This window comes from Opisthocomus hoazin, chromosome 17, assembly GCF_030867145.1.
Source record: "Opisthocomus hoazin isolate bOpiHoa1 chromosome 17, bOpiHoa1.hap1, whole genome shotgun sequence".
NCBI classification, from domain to species: Eukaryota; Metazoa; Chordata; class Aves; order Opisthocomiformes; family Opisthocomidae; genus Opisthocomus; species Opisthocomus hoazin.
The window spans coordinates 3,636,960-3,658,464 of NC_134430.1; the positions used below are offsets into that span (position 1 = coordinate 3,636,960).

Consider the following 21,505-nt stretch of genomic DNA (forward strand, 5'->3'; position numbering starts at 1 on the left):
AGACTGCTGTGCATTGGTGAGGTTACTGGCCCTGGACAGAGCTGGAGTTTCTCCAGAGCTGCTTCTGCTTTAGGGAGATACTTCTCCCACCCATGTGGGAAGAAAGAGCTGTTACTTGTTATGCGGTTGTGTCTGCCCTGCTGTCACTGTGAAGCTTGCGGTGTCTGCCACACACAGCAGTGTCAGCCACATAGATACTGCAATTCCTCCTGGTGTCTGCACTCATTTGCTGGCTCATTTCATCCCTCCTGTTCTTGGTTCCCAGTGGCACCTAAATGCAGCTGTTGTGTTGTCATGCTGCCTCTGATGTCGGAGGTGTCCAGCAGCTCAGCTGAGCAACAGTTATACTAAATATTCTCTTTCTGGTTTTCATTTCCATGAAAAACTACTCTGACCTCCAGAACAGTAAGATGGAGAAGCTTTTGCGCTGCAAAACGTTACACCAGTTCTGTAAGCACAGAAGCTGAGCTGTGCTCAGTCTCTGAGCCCGCTTCTGTCCAAACTATGAGTCCTTCTTTCCATCTGTGGACGTTATCAAGAACAGATGATACAGAGCAAAGAAAATGAGAAGAGGCCCGAAGCCCAATGCTGGTAAACAATCCCAAATTCTCCCACAAATGCTATTGTCTCGAGCTTTGACAGAGCTCATAGAAATTATTGCATGCAGTGAAAGCAATGCTTTTGAAACAGCTGAACCTTCCAAATGTGCTGCCATGGCCCAGAGTCAGTGATCAGGCTAGCAGTGCTGCAGGCTTGAGTCACGCTTACACAAGCATTAGCTGGGCTTCCAGTGTTTGTTGACATCCAGGCTCTGGAATCTTGTTAGGAAGAAATTCTTGCGTGCGCAGCATCTTCCAGCTTCACGATTTTGCCAGGCTGCTGAAGATGGCCTCAGTTTTGTCTTGGTGGTGGCAACAGAGGCCATGAAGCCCTCTTTGGGGAATGCAGAAATGGCCAACAGGCTGCCCTGGAAACAGTTGACACTGGAGACAAGAGGGGCTGAGTCTGTGGGCGTAGCTTCAAAATGTCAGTCACTTTCTAGGACTCACCTTGAACTAAATCTCAGCCTTATCAAGGCAGCCAAGAGCTCCCTGAGGAGCAAGATTAGGTGAGAGCCCGTGCTGCTGGGTAGTCCCAGCCCGTAGGGCCTGGCAGCCGTGTGAGGGCGTGCCGCTCTGGATGTATTTGTATAAGCTCATAAATGCTCTGAAAAGTTTGTGGCAAAGATAGACAAGAAAGCATTTACCCTGAGTCTTACCTTGCCCGGCAGGCTCTGGGCAGGGCTGGGGATCTGCCAGGTGCTGCATGCTCCATTGCTTTAGGGTTGCTCAGCGTCCAGTTGTGCCTTCCACCAGATCCAGACCCCAGAGATTTGCTCTGGTTTCGTCCTGGAGACGGGATGTGGAGAACAGCTTAAGATGTACCTCGCTACTCTGGTTTTCGTAACAATTCACAAAGACAACAGGAAAAGCATTTGGTGAAAATACAGAACTTTTTCCTATTTACACATTAAGGTGGGCTGCCTGACGGTCGCAGTGGCTGCTGTCACCTTATGCTATTTAAATGGAGTTAGGACCATTATTATTAATTATTACTAACTGCCATGTGACTATTCATACCTTTTCCAAGTTTACACATGCACACTGTTAAAAGAAGCCCCTTCTACTCTAGAGAGAGATACAACCCAGGAGAAGTACGCAGCTGGAATACCACTCCTGTTCCCAGCAGAGCGCCTCGTGTTCTTTCTTGTTTATGCAGGATGAGGCAGTAATTATAAAGAAACCAATCAAACTAAACTTACTCCCTTGAAAAGACGAAGGGTGAGTAATGCTTACTGAGATCTCAGTCTGTGGTTTCAAGGAGCTGCGATATCTGCATGGGGTTTTGGTGTGATGGAGGCAGAAGGATTTAGCAGGAAGTGACTAATGCGGGGCTTTGTAGCTAAACAAAAATTTTGCTAAATAATTGGATCTTGAAACGTAATTCTTCAACTCCAGCGATAAAGCCCCTGTGGTTTTGTGCTGTGGGGTTCAGTTTGGGGTTCAGTGTAGAAACCAGTCAACTGTGAACACCAGACTGAAGCAAGACCTGTGTTAGAAAAGCGCAAATGTTTCTTTAGGAGATTGGCTGCGATGGTAGGTGCTGTTCCCTTTGCTCCTTGCAGTCGTCACCTGGCCTTGAGCACCAGCTTATGAAATGGAACGTGTGGCCGTTGCTTTCTCTTTGGTGCAAGCACTGAGGTGACTGGCACCCAGGCAAGTTTAGGTTTGTAGATGACATCTTTATCAGTGGCTCCCAAAGTGCTTTACGTGGTGGAACTTCTGTACCTGCTCAGTATTTGTATTTCTCCTCCAGAGCTAGATCAGGTGGGCCGTCAGCCGTGGATGTGCTTGCTGCCCTCCAGCCAGCTCGAACAAGCGAATTGGGGAAAATGCACACATTTATGGGTGAGATGTTCTGCTCCAACTCCCAGCTCAATGCACCAGGTAGCCAAAGGCGGTGTGAAGCCGGGACTGCGGAGCCCCAAACCCCTGCCTGGTTCTGGTCTGTCACTCTCTGGCACCACGTGGGACCCCAGTGTTCAGAGCATCCCTGGGGATAAGACGGTTTCAATTTCAGTCTGTTGTTTCACAGAGTGCAAAAATACATGGTGAATCGAGTGGAATTAATGGTGTCTCCTGCTTTCCTTATGTCTTATTTTGTACGGAAAAAGAGTGTGTAACGCCAAGTGCTGCATTTAGATACCAACGCTCCTCAGCTGGGCAGAAGGCACAGCCCCAAGCCCGAGCGAGGTCAGGCGATTTTGTGTGTTTGCAGTGAGATATCGGGTTTCTTTGCGTAACTGAGTTGCTGTACATGAGTGAGGGAAACTAGAAATGCTTTTATAAGTGGGTCTTGGTGGGAAGTGAGTGTCCTGGCTCCAGCTGGGTGTGAGCCGTCTCCCATCTCGCACTCCCTTCGGACTGCTGCATCGTGACGAGTCCCATGGGATCTGCCAAGGGCACTCCTCCACCACTGCCTTGTCAGCGACCTGAACCGAAGCGTTTCTCCCACAGAAGCAGCTGAGAGCTGCCAGGTAAGGAAGCCTCTCGTTTCTAACGCCAGCTTCTCTGCAGGCTGCGTGTGCAGCCTGGGATGGGGCGGTCTCCTGAGGCTGCCGTCTGTTGTGGGTCTCGGTTGTTGGTGCCTCTCTAAAGGAGCAGCTTCTGGAGAAGCACAATTGTGTAAGAATCTTACCTTTTCTTTGCTTGTTTTCTTCATGGCTCCAAAGTAAAAGCTGATTTAAATGCTAGAAAGAAATATCCCTGTGAATGTTTATATGTACTCTAGATTTTGTGATTTTTAAATGAGCTCTTGTTTTTTGGAGCCAGCTCCTGATTTCTTTTTCTTCTGTTTACTTATCTGACCCCAGCTGTGGGCTGGAGAAGTTCTGGTCCTCCCTTTGAAGGCTTAATTTCAAGGTGGACAAGGCAGGCACCTACTTGCTGGCTTCTATCAGTAGTAGGTTCTCCAGCTTTGAAAATATTTCAAGTGCGAGATGAAATCTTATGCCCTCTAGATCTTTCTTTTCAACTTTCCCTCTGGCAGACCCAGCAGTAACAAGTCTGTGCTCTCTCTCCAAGCCCTGCCTCTGTCCACCCCCGATTCATTAATGAGCTTGTTTGCTTTAGCAATGCCTTATCAGTGAAATATGTAGAAATGTGCCGTGCTGGGGTTCTGCAGAAGCTGCGATACCCGGGCCCCGTGCCTGCAGACACTCGTGCCTTCAGAAAAGTTGGGACAAGTTTTGTCCTCCGACCTGCTGGAAGTGAAAGGCACCCGTGTGTGGAGGGTGAGAAAGGCGAGGTTCAGGGCTGCGCTGGAGGAAGCTCAGTCCCGGGGAGCTGCAGGAGATGCTGCTGTGGAGCCCTCGGGGAGGCCGCTGGGGCAGGCTGCAGGAGGGCGATGCACCGTTCCCCACTGGGTTCGACGAGAAGATGCCCGCTGGCATTGCCCGACTTCATGCAAACCAAGCGCTTGAGCCTCGTCTTGCCAGGAGCACCAGCCTTCCTAGAGCTGTCCCCAGAGAGAAGCTGGAAACATAGCAGAAGATCTTGGATCTACGCTGGTGTCACTGGCTGTCACTTATCAAACTCCAGCAAAACTTCAGGTAGGGGGTGTCAGCCCAGACCCCCACCCTGGGCTTTGTTGCCCACGTGACGCAGCAGAGACGGGCAGGAGCGGAAGAGTTTGGCTGGAGTGGGGTGTTCCAAACCCAGCAGCACGGGGAAATCCCTTCTTCTGATGCATGCATGAGGAAACGCGCAGATCAACCCATCTGGTTACACAGCCCACTGGTAGCTGGTTAACTGTTGCTTGTAAAGGTCTTGCAAAGAAGTTAGGAAGTCGTTATCCCACCGCACAGTCTATGCCAGCTCAAACAAGGTCTGGTCTGAAGATTCACAGGTTTCAATCGCCAAAAAGCGATAATTTACAGATTCTTTTACAGTCAAACCTTCGCTCGAGTGAAGTCGGTGATCGATGGAAGCTGGGTATGTGCTCTGATGTACTCTGGTCGTCCCAGGAGACGCGCTGCCCATGTTTCTGGGCCGTTACGAAGCGCCTGTTGCTGCCTTCCCGTGCAGAGGCAGGAGTTTGTATCGGGCAGGTTTCATCCATAGGTTTCGGGCTGTTTTGTAACAGAGACGGGTGGTGGTAGTTCTGGTTGCAGATGGGGAAGCTGAGGTGCAGGACGGGGAAACATCTCCTGCACGGCAGCACAGCAGCCGTAAACCACGACCTGAGCCCAGACTGAGGGCTGCAGGCTCGGTAACGTGGTTTCTGGTTTCCAGTGGGAGCAGCAGCGGGCCCCAGGCAGGGGACAGATCCCTTTTATCAGGGTCAATTCCACATGAAAAATGCAGACAGGGACCGTGGTCTCACGCTTCTTCCCCGCTCAGTGGGAAATGCAGAATAAAGCCAGCTCAGTACAGGTTAAAGGCAAGGATTCCTTTCCAGTTTGATCCTTTTGATTCTACTAATGAGTAGACAAAACCACTTGTCCCGTCTTTGGGATGGATGTATTTGGGATTCTTCTCCAAAAGTGCCTGCAAGACCTTTGGGCACTGAAGTGCCCCAGAAGTCAGGCTGATCTCAAAGCTTCGGCGATCTCCCTGGGAGCCCTGATCAGGTGCCGTCTGTCTCCACAAAACCCTCAGCAATGAGGAACTGAAACCCGGCCGTACCAAGATCGCGACGTGCCCAGCTGTTCCGAGAAGGCCTGCGTCGGGGTTTCTCAGGAGGCAGGAGCCTCTTCCAGCTCGGCACCGAGGCCATCTGTGCCGGCGGCAGCTTGGAGGTGATCTCACACTTCTGGGCTGCGCTGGGGCACCGGGTCTGCTGCTTAACTGCTCAAATGTGGCTTCTTGTGGCTGCCCCCTCCCTGGGAGGGTTCAAGGCCAGGTTGGACCTGGCTGGGAGCAACCTGGGCTGGTGGAAGGGGTCCCTGCCCATGGCAGGGGGGTGGAACTGGGTACTCTGTAAGGTCCTTTCCAACCCCCCCCATGTCAGGGTGGGTGGAACTGGGTGCTATGTAAGGTCCCTCTGAATCCCCCCATGGCTGACGGAGGTGGAACTGGGTGCTCTGCAAGGTCCCTCTGAACCCCCCCATGGCGGGGGGCAGGAACTGGGTGCTCTGTAAGGTCCCTCTGAACCCCCCCATGGCTGAGGGAGGTGGAACTGGGTGCTCTGCAAGGTCCCTCTGAACCCCCCATGTCAGGGTGGATGGAACTGGGTGCTCTGTAAGGTCCCTCTGAACCCCCCATGGGAGGGTGGGTGGAACTGGGTGCTCTGCAAGTTCCCTCTGAACCCCCCATGGCGGGGGGCTGGAACTGGGTGCTCTGTAAGGTCCCTCCCAACCCCTGCCCCGCCGGTTCCGTGCCGGACCCCTCTCGGGCAGTGCCCCCTCCTCTTCCCTCGCCCCCAGCCCCGCCGCTGCCAGCCGGGGCTCTGCCCATGCCCCCCCCCCCCCCCCCCGCTGGGCCGGGGAGGCGGTGCCGGGCGGGGCGGCCCCGGGAACCCCTGCGGCGGCGGCGGGCAGCGCCGGGCTCCCCCCGCTACCGGCCCCGCTCCCGCAGCGCGGGGGGGGGACGGGACAGGACGGGACGGCGGGGACCGAGCCCCGGCGAGCAGCGGAGCGGGAGGAGTCGCCGGGGAGAGCCGCGGCCCCGCCGTGAGTAGCGCGGGGGGGGGGGGGGGGGGGGTCGGTACAGACCCGCCTGCCCCGCTCCCAGGGTGCGGGGGGCTTGGTGCGGGGGGCTGGCGGCGGGGCCCCAGACCCGGCGGGCACACGGAGCAGATGCCCAGGTACCGTTTTCTGCCGGACCGGTGCTTGGGCCGTTGTTTCGTTAACTGGAAACCATTCAGCTGCGCGGACTGGAACTGGCGAGCTGTGTCCTCCCCAGCGCGAAGCCGGCGTGGCCCTTGGGAGCGGGGTCCCATCGCTGCGGGTCCACCGGGTCTCCTGTCCTGACTTACCCAACGCCAGCACGATAAATAAGGTTTTGTTGGTGGGTTTTTTTGTTTGGGTGGTTTTTCTTCCAAGCTGCTGAGCGGCGCGATAGAGAGGGCTGGGAGACCGGTGTCGAACGTGAAAAGAATTCGAAAGCTGGGAGCTCGGTTTCACGGGTCGCTGAGCGTCGCCGGCATGGAACAGAACTCCCCGCTCTCATTATTTGGAAAGACGCCGAAGCTGCTGACAGGTCTGAACCGCGATTTCTGGTTTTCTGTGGCGGTTGATGTACTTCACGCCCCGGCAAGTCCTTGCTGAAGGAAGCGTGGTGTTTTGTAAACGGATTTCACTTGCGTGGTGCGTTGTGCTGGATGGAGCAGCTGGGCCAGGGCTGGGTTTGGTGATTAGGAACCAGCAGAGGAAGGCAGCGCGGTAGCCGGTGACTTCATGGCCCCGTAAGGATTATTGCCTTGGTGAGTGGGCAGGGGGTTGGGCTGGGGGTGCCGGGTTTAGGCACCGGGGGCTTGCTTTGAACCGTTCTGATGGAGAGTAGGGCGCAAGCGTGAAGTGTTGCACTGCCGACGTGTTTGTGGAAGAGGGGAACGTGCCTCATCGATTCAACAAGTTTGCATGTGCAGGACTTAAAGAAATCTTCTGACTGCTTTCATCCTGCTGCTTGCTAAGCGAAAGGAGTTGCATTTCTATATTGCATACAGAATTCTCTCTGTTTTTTTAATACAGAAGAAAACTTAAGGATATGAAATGTGCAGAGGTTCTTCCAACAGTACTGAGCTCTGCGTTTTTCTGGTAGAGGAACAGCTTGAGCTGCAGCAGATCCAGTCCGGTAGCTGGGGAGCGCATCGCACCGCTCCGATCCAGAGCTGGCAGCAGACGTGGCTCCCTTCTTGGCAGTAATTCATGAAGGTTTCCTGTCCAGCCCTGCTCCTATCTGTCTGCTGCTGCTGAAAGCATGGAGTTTTATTAGTTATACTAAATTCCTCTTACTTACGGCAATAAACAGTGAATCAGTCAGGGTTTAGTTCAGAAAGGAGCTGGAGAAGCCTGTGAGTGGTACACCGAGTGCCTGCATTGGTCCCAGATCGGCGGCTGCTGTGCTCACGGGGTGAATCCATCGATGCTGAACACCCTGCGGGTGCTGGCGCCTGCCCAGCGCAGCCCCTGCTCCCCAGGGCGATGCCTCACAGGCTGGGTTCCCACGCCCCTGTGCCAGGCTGGGATCAGCGTTGCTGAAGAGCGGCTGTGTTGGGAAGGGGTTTGGTGGGGGCTGGTGGGCGAGCCTTGACCTGGCCTGTTGTGGGGCACATGGGAGAGTAAAATGTGTGGTGGGGATGACTGTGCTGCTTTTACTGAGAGTCACAAAAATCAGGAAATGCAGCCCAAACCTATAGTGTTCGTTAAGCCTCTTGCAGGGAGAGATGACATGAGGCATGCATGGAGATTGCAGAGGAGAAAAGCAAGAAGAAAAGCTGCTGGGATGTCCAAGTCATCCAGTTTCCCGCTGACATACATAGCTTAGTGTTTTCACAACCACCTCCATGGAGCAACAAGTTTATAACCTAATCCCAGGGCCCCTGGAGTCACGGTGCTTCCTCACCGTCAGCTGCTCGGGGCCAGCTACGAGTCGGGGTTCCCACTGCCCAGCTGCGAGGCTGATGGTGCAGTTGCTTCAGGTGCCGGGCTGGGCGAGTGGGCAGAGGAAAGGGGCTCTGCCCTAATCCCAGCCCCCCTTTTTGCTGGGATTTGGCAGTGCTCAGGCTGAGGAGGGTAAAATGAGCCCGTGGATCATCACAGCAGTGCCTCGGGGACTTGGGCTGCCCATCATCTGCCATGGCGATCCGAAGCACCGCAGCCGTGCGTGCTGCGCGGCCATTCCGTGCTTCTGCTCAGAGAAGAGTAGAAACCCAAATAATTACTTGGAAAGACAAAGTTTCCTATTTGCTTGTTAGTCTGTAATGGAAGCCTCAAAACTCTTGACCCTGCAAATGTATTTGTCTTTAGAAAAGGAAAACAAACACCCATCTGCCAGCAAACAGGAGCCGTATTGATTCGCGTGCTATGGTTTGCGCTGATAAATGCAGAGAGCGGTTCTCTGGCATGAAAGGCAGCTCGGGGTGCGAACCCCTTCCAGCCTGCTGTGGGTCACGGTGAAAGCTGCGGGTGTTGCTCTGTCCCGTGGGAATCTCTGTGTCAGGTAAATCAGTCCAGAAGTAGCTGTTGCCATCTCCGCTGAACGCAGCGAGGGGTGCCTGAAGGCACATCTGGGATTGTCTTCCTGCTTGGATTTGTTCCTGGCATCTACGTGCCGTTGGGTAAGTGACTTGCCCACAGGCAACGAAGGGTTCAGAGAACAGAAAGAACTGGCCAGGGAGGCACGCGATGGTATGGGAACGGGGAGAAGTGGTTTTCTAGTCTGGGAAGCCAGTCTTGGTTTGGGCAAATCATTCACAAATGATCCTGGACTCCAGCCATGGTTTGGCTTGGCTTGGCAGGAAGGTGAAGGATACGCTATGGATTTCAATGTGTTTGGCTTGTATGTCTCCTTTTTTTGATTGTTATTGTCTTTATGAGTCTTAATTTGCTCCAGGTAACTCCTTTTTCCTTCTCTTGTCACAACTGGCTGCCAGTATTTTAGCAGCTCTGTGTTCTGTGAGGCAAGCTTCCCATGTCTCTAGGCAAAGCACAAGATGGTTTTGCTGGGTTTCGCCTCTTTTCTTTGGGCTGTGCTCGTCGTGAGAGGTTGCCGGTACCCGGGTGTGTTCAATATGGTTATAGAAATACATTTCAGTGCCTCCAAAAAACTCCTTTGTTCTTTATTGCCAGAACCACTATGGAAAGCTGCTTTGCTGCAGGCTCGTAACTCGGCCAGCCCCTTACAGGGAAGGGATGTGAACTGGCCAGACGAGATCTAAAAACTCCCTGAACTCTGGGAAACTTCGGAATCGGATCTGATTCCAGATCTGCATGCCACAGCAGGAGCCCAGATCTGCCCCACACTACTGATGTTAGTTGGTTCCATGCTGTTCTCCAGCTGGAGACGATGCTTCGACATTGTTGTTGTGGTTTCTACCAGTCCTCTTCCAGTAACACAAAATGGGCCATCGAGTTCCAGTTCTGTGAATTGCCCGTGAGAGCTGGGCTGAGGTGTGACGTCTGCCCTGCAGCACTTTGCAGTGGCAAGTGAAAAACCGCCAGGCTGTGCGGCTGGGCGAGCTGAGTCCCCAGGAGAGCGGCCGTGCGTCCCGCTGCAGGCAGGGCTGCCGGTGGGATGGTGGTGGGATGCTGGGCTCCGAGTCCGTCTTGGGGAGAAAACTCTTGAACCGCTGTGAGAATGCGGGCACGTGTTTCTTCCAACCTACCAGCCTTCTCGCAGGCTTCTGTCACGGCTCTGTCAGAGGAGAGGATGTCAGCATGCTGATCAAATGTCTGTCTGTCCCGCTCTCGATCTCTGGCCATGTCGGACTCGATCTACTCGGCAAACAACAAGCACATCACCATCCCCTGCCCTGTTTTAAAAAGCGTGGTGAAACCCGCCTCTGCTGCCTCGTCTCTTGTCAAAGAGCGCGGTGGAGTCTCGCTGCCCGAAGGCGGGCGCTGCCTGGCTCAGCATCACCGGGGCAGCGGCTGCACCACGCAGCTTGTTCCCGGGATTTCCAAACCTGTCCTCGCTCCGCTCCGGCTCCTCTCGCCTGCCGTTTCCTCTTCGTCTCTGGGTTCTCCGGGGTCGGTGCCAAGCCTGGCTACGGATACGGAGCGGTGACGAGGGTCCTGATGTCTGGACCAGGTCCTTGGCTCGGTGGAGACTTCTGCTTCTAGGAGAGCGTAGCTGCCATATCTACTTTATGTGACCCAAGTTTTGATGAGCAAAAGGAAATGTCTTGTCTTGCTGAGCAGTGCTGCTGGCCGGAGCAGTGGTGTTCAAAGGTCCAAGATCACCCTGAGATGCAGGTTCATCCAGCTCTGGACAAGTAGGGAAACGCTCCTCTGCTTTCTGTTGCTGGTTCCTCTTTTCCTCTGCCGAGCGGTCCTTGCCTTGTCTTTTCTGAGGAGCTCTGGAGCTGTGGGGAGCAGGCAGAACGCGCCTTGCGCTGTGGGGCAGGAAGGCAGATTCAGGCCAGTTCAGTCGGGGTTAAACCCCAGAAATCAGGGGACTGACCTGGAAGCAGTGGGGTGTTTTCTTCTCGAAGTGATTGTAGTTACATGCTCCATTTACAGTTACATTCATTGAAAAATCTGGCCCTAAATGAAACCAATCTCCTCTGTGCTGTGATTCCTTTTCCATACCACAGTCTTTGTGTTTTCTCTTTCTTCCTTTCTAATTGGGAACCGTTTGGGACCTTCCATTTAATCCTGGACTTTCAGACCGATGCCTGTTTCTGACCTTTAAATAAAAGGGTTAATGCTGCGATTCCCACTCTCAGCATTTCAGTCCTAATCCCCTCTCTCGTGCCTTGGAGTGCTGATGGGTTCTGCCTGGAGCAAAGCAGACGCCCTGAGACGGGATTTCTCCAACAGTGCAATCTCCAAAACCGCTCCAGCCTTTCAGTAAATGGCAGGTCCAGCAAGGTGCAGAGCCTCGTAATGATTCCTGCAAAAACACTGCTGAATCTGCAATGCTGGTTTTTTTAAAAAGCCCTCTTTTCTCTAGGAATCTGAAAAGCTGTAGGGAGTTCTCCAATGATGTTGCTGAAGCGAGTCCTGCAGCAACAGGGCCTTTTCTCGAGCATTACGTGCACGAAGCAGGGCTGACTTCCCACTGCAAGAACAGAAGCTGACCGTCCTCAAGGGCAAGCTGCTTTTTTGTAGTTTGTTTGTCCAGATCCACTGAATTTGCCACCACCATGCAGTTTACTGGGGCTTCTCTGAAGAGCAGAGACAAATTGTTGGGTAGTGGGGTTTGAGGGATGCGCGACACGACGCCACTGACCGCTGCCAGGCTCTGACCGAGGGTTCAGCTCCGGTTAATTTTCTTGCCGTGCATTTGAGTGCACGCATTGATGGTTTCTGAAATTCATCACCTTGAGTCTCATTCACCCTCCCCCGTGAGTCATTCCTGCCCTGAGATTCATACAGGTGCCTGGAGGCATTTTTCTCCTTGCTGAATGTGTTTTGTTCTGGGTAATATTTAACTGCTCGTTATGCGTCCGTCCCTCCTGCCCCTCACCCGCGCGCTCCCAGCGCCACGCACGGTGCCTGGGACCTTATCGGTGTGCGGTGGGTAGAGCCACCGTGTTGCAAGCAAAGAGTCCGGATCGTGTCGAGTCTGGGGAGCCCGTGGGGGCTTTGGGCTCCTGCGACGCTTTGCACTTGCTGCAGGTCATCGCTTTTTGAGTGCGCGAGTGAGGGTGGGTTTTCTTCGCCCGCGCTGCAGGGAGTCTTGTAATCCACCCGACTGCATTTTTCATTCCCAAATCAGAGCTTAATTATGCTGCTAGGCACTGGTGGAAGCTGCTGAGAAAGAAATATGGTTCTGCTGATACCCCTGTGCACAGAAGGGGCTTCCAGCTCCTGCTGAGCCCAGGCGATGGGGATTGGCCACAGGCTTTGTTCTGTGCTGTGAGCTGGCTGTCCCTCGTGTTGGTTTTCCTGGCTGAATCGTGTGCCTGTCAGCTCCCTCCAGCGCAGAAGCAGCGTGTCTGGGATGCAGTGGTGTAGCGATACCAATTTGCTGTGAAATGCAATACAGACGTGCATCCGAGCCCCAGACTTACTGCCCAGGGGATGTATCCCGGATTTCCAGTGCCACCACACTCTGAGCTGTTGAATCTGTGCAGCGATGGCTGAAATGGAGGATGCCCAAGTACCAATGGGTAGAAAACTCTTGGTATCTCAGCTTGGACAAAGCCTTCCAGTAGAAGAGCACATCTGAGGGGAAAAATGACGTGTGGTCATCTTGGCACAGCGCAGAGATCTGTGAGCTAGCTCTGGCCCCGAAGGAGGTACCAATCGCCAGCGTGTCGTGCTGCGCCGTTAGAAACGGCTTTCCTGATGGCAGGGGCAAACCAAGAGATGTTGCTGGCACTGCCTGAGCCTTGGAGACGGCCCCGTGACCCTGGAAATCGGTGTGCTCAGTCGGTGCGTTGTTTTGCTTGAAGTCTTGAGACATGGTTCTGTGTTGCTGGGAAGTCAGGAATCCTTTCTCCAAAAAACCAGACCAAGCAGTGTTATCACACCTTTCCCTCTGCGTTATAAGAAGGTGGATCCCGCGAGACTTATTTGCAGCTCTTGATTACGCCACTTGTAGCTGATTAATTTAGCATCTTGTGTGTGTACAGTCATAAGTTAAAAATGTAGGATAAGAGCCTCCTCGTAATAGTTAAAAGAAGTTGCCGACAAAAGAAAACCTCTAGCATTCCTTTCAGGAATAAGCTGCAAAACTGCTCCCAGGTCTCTCTTGATATCTGATGCACCATCTGTGCATTGAATGTAAATGGTAATTTTGTTTTAAAATGTTATTCCGCTTCCTCTTAAATGAATCACTTCAGACCTAAATAATGAAGTAACTCAGTCTTCTGCAAATGCAGCCATTGGACCGAATGATTTAGTGTAAATGTCTTTTGAAGAGCCTTATGATATAATCACAGCACGTTAAACAGGCCGTTTTCTTTTCATTAGTTTAAAATTTCAGTTTTGTTTAGCGTTTCTGGATGGAGGGGTTTTGATGCGTCCCGATTTCCGCGGGTCTGCCTGGAAACTGAGACAGGCAGTAGAGCGTGCCTGGGTCCGGGGTGGGAAACCCCAGACCACCGACCAGAGCTAGTGGGAAGCTCTAGATGACGCCTACGGTGTTTGTCAGTGAAAGAGGGGGAGTTAGGGTGTTTAAAAAATAAAAAATTCAACAACAGACATCTGAGCTCAGCCTGACAGACCCCGCTGAGCAGTTCTGTAACCCGATGGGAGGCTGCGTTTGAGCAGTGCAAGCTCTGAGCTGCAGGAGCTTCAGCCACCAGCGTGGAGGTGGCACGGTGGGGTTTTTCCATTTTAAGATCCTGGGTTGGACATATATTTCACAAGTGTCTAAGCAAGTCTGCTGATCTGAGTGTGCCTTAGATCCTGGCCTGTAACCAGTGGGAAAATACCTCTGGCTTGTTTTTCTTCTGTATCCTGGCTTGTCTGCGGTCCTACCCTGAAGGGTCTGGAATGGCTTTTGTGATGTGAATGCACTTTGCTGAACGTGGGGGAGTTACTGTAGTTCCCGTGAATAAATGCATTCACACAGAGGGAGAGGAGAAATGTGTGTGGCCCAGCTTTTCAAGGCAGAAAATGAGAATTGGGAAATCTGCAGTTCACAGACTGGTTTAGTCATTGCTCCTGGGCAAGTCGGTGACAAAGTCTATCTGGTTCCAGTTTCCAGGCACGGCTTTGGAAACAAGGGCGTTCCTTTCTGGGGACCTGTCTTCACTACCTCAGTCCTTGGCACCTCCGGGAGCTGAGGGGATTTAGCCCCTCTCAAGACAGAAGCCACGCAGGTAGAATTACTGGGGTTATTTTTCTTGGTGCTGCTGCTGCACAGCAGAGTTGCCTGCGGTTGTGTAACTTTCTCTGCCTTGGCAAAGAAATGAAATGCTTTTATTCTGTGTTTTAACAACAGTGAAACCTGGAGAGCTCGTGCCAGAACCTGAGACAAATGCTTATATAAAGGCGCTGGGCTGACAGCGGGACGCGTGCTCTTACACAGGCTCCGTACAGAGCAGGGTTGGTCGCCGGCAGCCACGTTCATGCCTCAGCTCCCGCGAGCCAGTTCGAACCTGGGTTTTTCCCTCCCTTGTAGAGGTAAATTCAGGCGCGTTCAGGTCTTGCTGAAGCACGTTGTGTTTTTATTGCTTTCTGGAATGACAGTTTGCCTCAAACCCCCAGCGATGTTCCCAGTCCTCGTGGCTCACGATGCTGCTGGAAGGGGAGCGCGTGGCTGCACTGCCGCGGGGCTCTTTGGATCGAAGATGGACGGTTTGCCGATTCACGGGGAGCTGCAGCTGAGCTGGCCACTCTTAGATACGAGCCTGTTTCCTCTCTGTGCTGTGCCGTGAGTGCTCAATTGATTCCCCTGCTGCTGGACGACAGCAGGGAGCAAAGAAACGTCGTGGGTTCAAACCACTCAGCGTTTGCCATGAGTAGGCAAGGTGAACCTTGTTGCGATGACAGGGAAGGTCAAGCTGCTGGGGTGGAGGCAGGAGCGGAGCTGAAGCACCCATCCGCTTCCTCGGGGCACTGCTCGCAAGCCACGTCCTTGCTCTTGAGCCCAGTTACTCTGAGGAAGGGAAGAAAACTTCAGACGTGCTTAGAAGGATGAACTTCCCCCTTGGACGGGAGGGAGTTTGCTGCCTGGGGTGATGCGCGAGCCGAGCTGAGCCTCAGACAGACGTGCTGTAGCACAAAGGCTCTTTGGAGCGGTGGGGGGGTGGATGTGAGCAGTAGCTGACTCCTCGGCCTCTTCTTTTGCAGGATAAAGGGTGCTGATGGGTCTGTGGCGTGGATTTCTCGCAAGAGAACAAATCTGAGATTCAATCAACTGTCAGGGCGTCTACCACTCGTGTGGTAGAAAGTCCTTCCCCTCTTATTGCGTAGGATCTGACTGCCTCGTGGGCTGCTTTGATGTCATCTTGGCATTTGTCTATGAGAATTAGTGCTTTATACCTCTGATAATTTGCCTCTCCTCACGCAGCTCTAGCACCCTGGTAGTGTTCATGTAAGGTCAGCTCTCGGTGGCCTTTTGATCCTGTAGATGGTTCTCACGTGGCACTGCTTCGGACCTGCTTGTTTACATCTGCAAGAGGACCTGAGGGAAGAGGATAGCCCAAATTCCAGTTTATTTCTAAATATTCTAGAGAATATTCGCTTTCTTAGCATCTGTCACGGCCAGTATACTGAGAAAGAAAACCAGAAATCCAGCGAGCTGGTACTGGGTTTTGTTGTCCCGTTCTTTGGTGTTCCTTTGTGATTTAAGACTCTGCCTTGCTGACATTTTTGGGAAGGGAATCAAGTCCCAGAGCAGCAGAGCTGGCAGTTGGTGCGTTTGCTTAGACCTGGATAAGTAAGGAGGGAAAAATCACTTGGTGTTCAGCCTGTGTTTGGCCACAATATAAGATGAAAATACTCTCGGTGGAGCTGTGCAGTTGGAAGGATGGATTAATGCTCTAGTCGAGCTTCTGGGTCAGAACTAGTACATATTGCTGCTGGAGAAACAACAGCTGACTTTGCAGCTAGTTGAGAACCTGCAGCACAGCTCGATGCAGAGACCACTGATTTTCTGGGCGGCAAAGCGCTGAATTTGTGTCTTCCCAACCAGCACCTGCCTTCCCTGGCAGGGAGCGGGCTCTGAAGTCCAGCTCTCCTGGAAAAAAACTCAAACAAGCCCCTCTGTTCCCCGTCCCCCACTCCTGTAATCGCCAGGTGCCGCAGGAGCCGCTCGAGCTCAGCTCTGATCCCCATCGCGCCGTAAGCGAGCGCGGCCGTTCAGCTCGCGGTCCGACGGGGCTGGGGGAGGCAGGAAGGCTGTCTCAATGGGGGCATTGCTACCACTTGCCAAAACAACCTCTACGCTGTATCTGCAGAGGTGTTTTAAATAGAAACGTGCCCACAGCTGAACTTTATGGAAACATTTCCAGCTCCGTAATATGGGGATGCAAAAATAACGAGCGGTGTGTGTCCCCACCCCTGGTCCTGAGAACCTCGGGGGAATGAACGGCTCTCAACGCCCCAGGCAGGTGTGTATGCGCGGGGGGGGGGGGAACTGGGTGCCGTGTGTCATAAAGAAAGAATGTCCAGTGACTGCGGTATCAAAGTTCATTTCTCCTCTGCTGTTACATAGCTTTTATGGAGCACTCTTGATTTTCCAAATGTTTTTCTACCCAGAGTAGGATCCAGCCTGCAGTACCCTGGGGCAGGTTCCCATGGGTTTCACTGGACATTGCTGGGTCATTGAGCCTCGCCGCACAGGCTGGGTCAGGCGTGACCCTGCTGATTCAGAGCGGAGGAGCGGAGCTGAGACCCGCTGTAGGTAAAGCGGCAGAACCCAAGGACCAGTACCTCCCACCCTAGCCTGAGACACAGACCTCGGACCTCTTTACTTGCTACAAAACACAGAAAAAAAGACTGGATGCATTTTCCAAATTGCATCTTGGATTGTTACACCCTGTTGGATAAATTCATCCTTCTTGTAAACAGGCGGTTTCACTGACAGCAATAAAAATTCTTCAGGTCTAGGTGACTCATGCACAAAGAGCTTACCATTACCAAGGTGGGTTGAACCAGATCAACGTTAATAAGTATGAAAATTACACAGCTTAATATCGAAATACTCAGCCTTCTTTGTCTGGGTTTTTTATTTTGGTAGCCAGAGGAGGAGAAAAATGCTTTTTTAAATCTGGAATTTGTGCTCTCCTAGTTAGGAGCAACAAAGTAGAAGTTGGATGTGGCTTTTTCTGAATTTTGTCCATAGTCAGAATCCTTGCTCAGCTTTCCCCGGGCTGCAGTGTGAGGGAGAGCCGCTTCAGCCTCTGCTTGTCCATGGTACAACCTTCCTGCACGCCGTTTCAGATGCGTGGGTGGGAGAGAGCTGGGGACAGCGCTGTCACCTGAGCTTCGGTGCCTCTCATGGTTCCTCCAAGGCGAGCGTAAATCCTTTCGCTGTGCTGTACAGTAAGGCCGAGCAAACTCTAAACGCAAAATACTTCTCTTGGCATGGAAAGATCTACAACTACAGGTGATGGTCATGTTGCTGAATTAACTTGGCCTTGCCTAAACAAAGGAATCATTCAGTCAGAGGAGAATGACCCAGTTACAGGCTCAAGATGGAGTTATTTTTGTTTTTCTAAAGAAAAAAACCCCAACCTCCTGAACTTAAGAGGATCGAAGTATTTGCTGAATCGACCTTGCAGTTCTGGTCCTTCATACCCAGGCAGCCATTGACCGGTTCCCTTCCTGCCAGTTACTGATCTCTCGCATTCCTCGGGTGTCCGTTAGCGGAGCCTCCCCAGTCCCCATCGTGTGTTGACTCGGCTACCGGCCTCCCCGCCCCGAAACAGCACCCTGCCTGCCGAGAGCCGTCAGACCTGTCTCCTCCGTGCCTCCCAGAACCGTACCCTGCCACGTCATGCGTTTGGTTCGCTGGATGCCGCTTGGCAGAAGCGGTTAGGAAGGCCTCAACGAGAGGGAAGGGAAGGGAGGCTGCCTTTCGCATCGGCACTTTGCTTTGTTACTGACTGATTTCTCTCCGCTCAGTAATTTTCTGGCTGTTCTACATCTTGCGCTCTGTAAAATCAAAGCCACTGAGAATGTGCCACAGATCTGCAACATCCCAGTGGAGCAGAACAGAGCGGAGCCCTGGCTGGTGGGCAGCGCCTGAAACGGGAAACTCAATTCCAGTAGCACATATCGAAGAATAATTCAATTTTCGATGGATAGTTTGAGGGTATTGGCTCTCTGAAGCCAGGAGCTGAAGTGGTTTCCGAGGTCTGCTGGCAGTGGTATTCACACCTTTCTCAGGCTGAAGGAGCCTTTTAATGGCTAGGGTTACTAGTCACACTTAGAAAACATTTGGAAAATGCTTATAAAATCAGTAACATACAGGCTGCCCTTTCTAGATCTACAGTTTCACCCTCCCAAAATGCAGGAGCGGGCATCTTTTCAGCTACCTGCTTGCAGGCTTGTCCTCTTCCAGTAACAGACCTGAAGCGGCACTGGCAGGAGCGAGGCGCTCGCCTGAGCTCGCATCGACTTTCTTCATGGTCACATTGCAATATTTTTTTTCTGTCACGGGATAGCCGCTGTTTGTCATGTAACTTTTGGAGCTTCAAGTTCGGGGGTTAAATGGTTTTTCTTCTCCGTGGTAGATGAATGAAGCTACTTCAAATTCTATTCTGTAACGGAGTTTTTAAACCTTTCTGTGCTGGCTTTTTTCCCTTCCTTAAAGACGTATTACTCTTCATGCTTATTTGCTCAGGGATCTGAATTTCAACCTGAAATTATAAGTTTAAATCCTAAAGCATTTCAAATATATATTTACCCCAAACTTGTATAACAGCAATAATATATAGGTAACAATGCATTATTGTGTTTATATCTTATTTTATCCTATTAATATCGAGCGGCATATATTTTAAGGCAAATTGCTCAAGACTAGATTGTAGCAAAATTTCCATTGCCTTCAGCGGGGCCAGATTTTCACCACAAAGAAGAACCCCAATTCAATGAACCTGCACTTAGTGAGCTCCAAATCTGTAATTGGTAGTTGCCTAATTATCATTGAATTGTGCTGTCAAATTTTGGTTGATATTTTATGATCTCACTCTTCTTTTTTTCTTTTGTAGCCAAATCAAGATGACGACAGCCACGCCCCTGATCAATAATACTCAGTTCTCAGTAAACATGACCAAGTCTCAAGACCAAAGTCTCTATCAAAGTAAGAAAAGTAGTGGGGTGGTGGCTTCTTTTGTTTTTCAGACGGACCTTGACCTTAGCAAACTTCAAACAGTATAATGGCAACTTTGTGAATAAGACTTTTTTTCCTTTCTGCTTTCCTGCTAGGTTCTGGAGCAATAGTTGCTGCCATCGTAGTAGGAGTGATTATTATTTTTACAGTGGTTCTGCTCATATTGAAAACGTATAACAGGTATGTGGCTAAGTTCTGTACTTCACTGAGGCAAGACAAGGAGTACTGCATCCAGCTCTGGAGCCCCCAGCATAAGAAGGACATGGATGTGTTGGAGCGGGGCCAGAGGAGGGCCGCGCAGATGATCCGAGGGCCGGAGCACCTCTCCTCCGAGGAGAGGCTGAGGAAGTTGGGGCTGTTCAGCCTGGGGGAGAGAAGGCTGCGGGGTGACCTTAGAGCAGCTGCCAGTGCCTGAAGGGGACGACAGGAAGGATGGAGAGGGGCTTTTCACAAGGGTGTGTAGTGATAGGACAAGGGGGAACGGCTCTAAACTAAAAGAGGGCAGATTTAGATTAGATATTAGGAAGAAATTCTTCACCATGAGGGTGGTGAAACAGTGGCACAGGCTGCCCAGAGAAGCTGTGGCTGCCCCCTCCCTGGCAGGGTTCAAGGCCAGGTTGGATGGAGCTCTGAGTAACCTGGGCTGGTGGAAGATGTCCCTGCTTGTGGCAGGGGGGTTGGAACCAGATGATCTTTAAGGTCCCTCCCAACCCAAACCATTCTATGATTCTAAGATGAACCAAAATCGCTGTTAGGTGTGCTCTCCCTTAGCAGACCATTTCAGTATTTGCTGCTGACAATTTCCGGGAGAATCTAAACTACAGCGTGCTTGACTGAAGTGTCCTGAATCTCACCGTCAGCGTTCTGTGATTGAATTGCTTGGCAGCAGAAGGAGGTTCCTGATGGAGGATGGTTGATGGAAGCTCTTTTTAGGGATTCCTGTTGACACAGGAAAGGTCTGCTGTGTGCATCGAGGCTGCCGGAGAGGAGCTCAGTGTCTCGCTTTGCAGGGCGTGGGTTTAGACTTATGTGCTCTAGAAGCACTGACTTGACATTTAGTATCTTTGGAATGAAATGTATTTATATTGACTTTCCAGTAGCTGTTCGATGTAACCCGCTTCTGCGGGAACCTTCCCAATGCTGTGTTGAGAGACCACAACGCGTGCCAGCTCTGATGACAATTTCATTTTTGCCTCTACAGACGCATGAGAGTGAAGCGGGAGCTGGAACCCAAAACCAGCAAAACAGCAATGCCGCCTGCGTTAGGGCAGAACAGCAGCAGCCTGTCTCAGCATCCTACAGTGACTTTCATACCTGTGGATATTCACATGCAGAACAGGTAACTGGCACCGCCCGTCCTCCCGGCGAGGGAAGAGAGAAGGAATTCTTACGTACATGGACCTGGGACTCCTCAGCAAAGCGACGCTGCGTTTGGAAGAGCAACGAGCTGTTATTTCATCTATAGATTGTAGCTAATCCTGCTTTCTCTCTTTGGGAGGAAAGAGAAAAGGTCTGGACACTTTTCGTATGACCGAAATCAACTGGTGGAGGCGTAGAGATCATCAGAAATGTGGTGAGCCTTCTGACAGAGTTCTGGGTACGGAGAGTCCAAATAAATCAAGCCCGGTCCTTGGAAGAAAAGATGCATACTCATATTTTGTGGAGCTTTTGCTTACTCAGAGAGTTTGAGCTTTTTCTGTTCGGCAATGACTGATGAGAAACTGGAAGAAAAATTGGGACATGCAAGCTACAGGTTGAACCTGGGTTTGCTGTGATTTACATGAAACAGGTTTGTCATCTGTTTTACACATGATGAATAGTACAGGAAGTATCAAAACCGTATTTATCTTTACTTACCCTTTGTATCTTTTCCAATGCCACGTATGTATGGTTTGAGATAAACGTTACTTCTTATTTTCAAGTATTTAAAAAATATTTCTATAAACTTGGTAACCTGTCCATTTCCACACGAACTCCGCATCGAAGGGTTTTCACTCTCCCGCCAAGCATGGCTTTAGGGTCGTTACTGGGGTTGCATTGGAATGTTTTGTCCTACACAAAATCTGAGAAGTTCTTTAATAGAAGTAAACATGGAAAGGCAGGATAAAGCACGTGAGGCTTTACACAGCTAATTTTGTACAACTTGCACCCTGAAATAGTTTCTTTTCTAATGCAGATGAGGCTTGAACTATTTTTAGATTATTTTTTTCTAGAAAGTAGTGAAAGTGATGTTGTTTTGCAAGTGTGATGACGGTGGGTGTACAGTAATGCAACAAAGAAATTCCCAAGGATGTTCACAGCCCACTGAGAGCGAACACACAGCAGCGTTGTCAGACGTTGAGTGGCCGATTGTCCCCGGCGTGTGTGTGAAATCCGCCCTGGAGCACTGGCTGACAGCAGAGATGGGAAGGGTTAGGAAGAAGCTGAGGAGCTAAACCCTGTTTTAAACAGCAGGACATGAGGCTCTGAGAAACAGCTCCGCTCTTGGACACGTAGATCTTAAACGTTGCAGAGCCACTCAGGTGAGTGGCTGGAGGGAGCTGGAGCGAAGACAGCGGTAACGCTGG

At 51.6% G+C, this 21,505-nt stretch overlaps 1 protein-coding gene and 1 long non-coding RNA gene across 5 annotated transcripts in view; one reads left to right on the forward strand and one right to left on the reverse strand.

Annotated features, from left to right (window-relative positions):
• The window catches only part of LOC142363425 (uncharacterized), a 22,841-nt gene extending 16,227 nt beyond the window's left edge, over window positions 1–6,614 (reverse strand). Inside the window, exons 1-2 of the long non-coding RNA XR_012765737.1 lie at window positions 6,350–6,614; window positions 1,259–1,388 (exon numbers count right to left, since the gene is read on the reverse strand). This is a non-coding gene — a long non-coding RNA (uncharacterized LOC142363425). The remainder of the gene's footprint in view (window positions 1–1,258; window positions 1,389–6,349) is intronic.
• NCMAP (non-compact myelin associated protein) lies at window positions 6,058–20,883 on the forward strand. 4 transcript variants are annotated; one of them, XM_075437933.1, is made up of 4 exons: window positions 6,058–6,211; window positions 18,817–18,908; window positions 19,034–19,118; window positions 20,140–20,883. In XM_075437933.1, the coding sequence occupies exons 2-4, from the start codon at window positions 18,827–18,829 to the stop codon at window positions 20,279–20,281; spliced, it is 309 nt and encodes a 102-aa protein (XP_075294048.1). In that variant the 5' UTR covers window positions 6,058–6,211; window positions 18,817–18,826; the 3' UTR covers window positions 20,282–20,883. The 4 variants fall into 4 exon arrangements, with proteins under 4 accessions (XP_075294048.1, XP_075294046.1, XP_075294047.1 ...); XM_075437931.1 differs by lacking the exon at window positions 6,058–6,211 and adding an exon at window positions 6,361–6,539; XM_075437932.1 differs by lacking the exon at window positions 6,058–6,211 and adding an exon at window positions 6,598–6,740.
• The last annotated feature ends 622 nt before the right edge of the window (window positions 20,884–21,505 follow it).

Coding starts and splice junctions, on each gene's coding strand:
- NCMAP (XM_075437933.1), top strand. CDS start 18,827: ATGACGACAGCCACGCCCCTGATCAATAATACTCAGTTCTCAGTAAAC. Junction 18,909..19,033: donor AGACCAAAGTCTCTATCAAA/GTAAGAAAAGTA, acceptor CTTTCCTGCTAG/GTTCTGGAGCAATAGTTGCT. Junction 19,119..20,139: donor ATATTGAAAACGTATAACAG/GTATGTGGCTAA, acceptor TTGCCTCTACAG/ACGCATGAGAGTGAAGCGGG.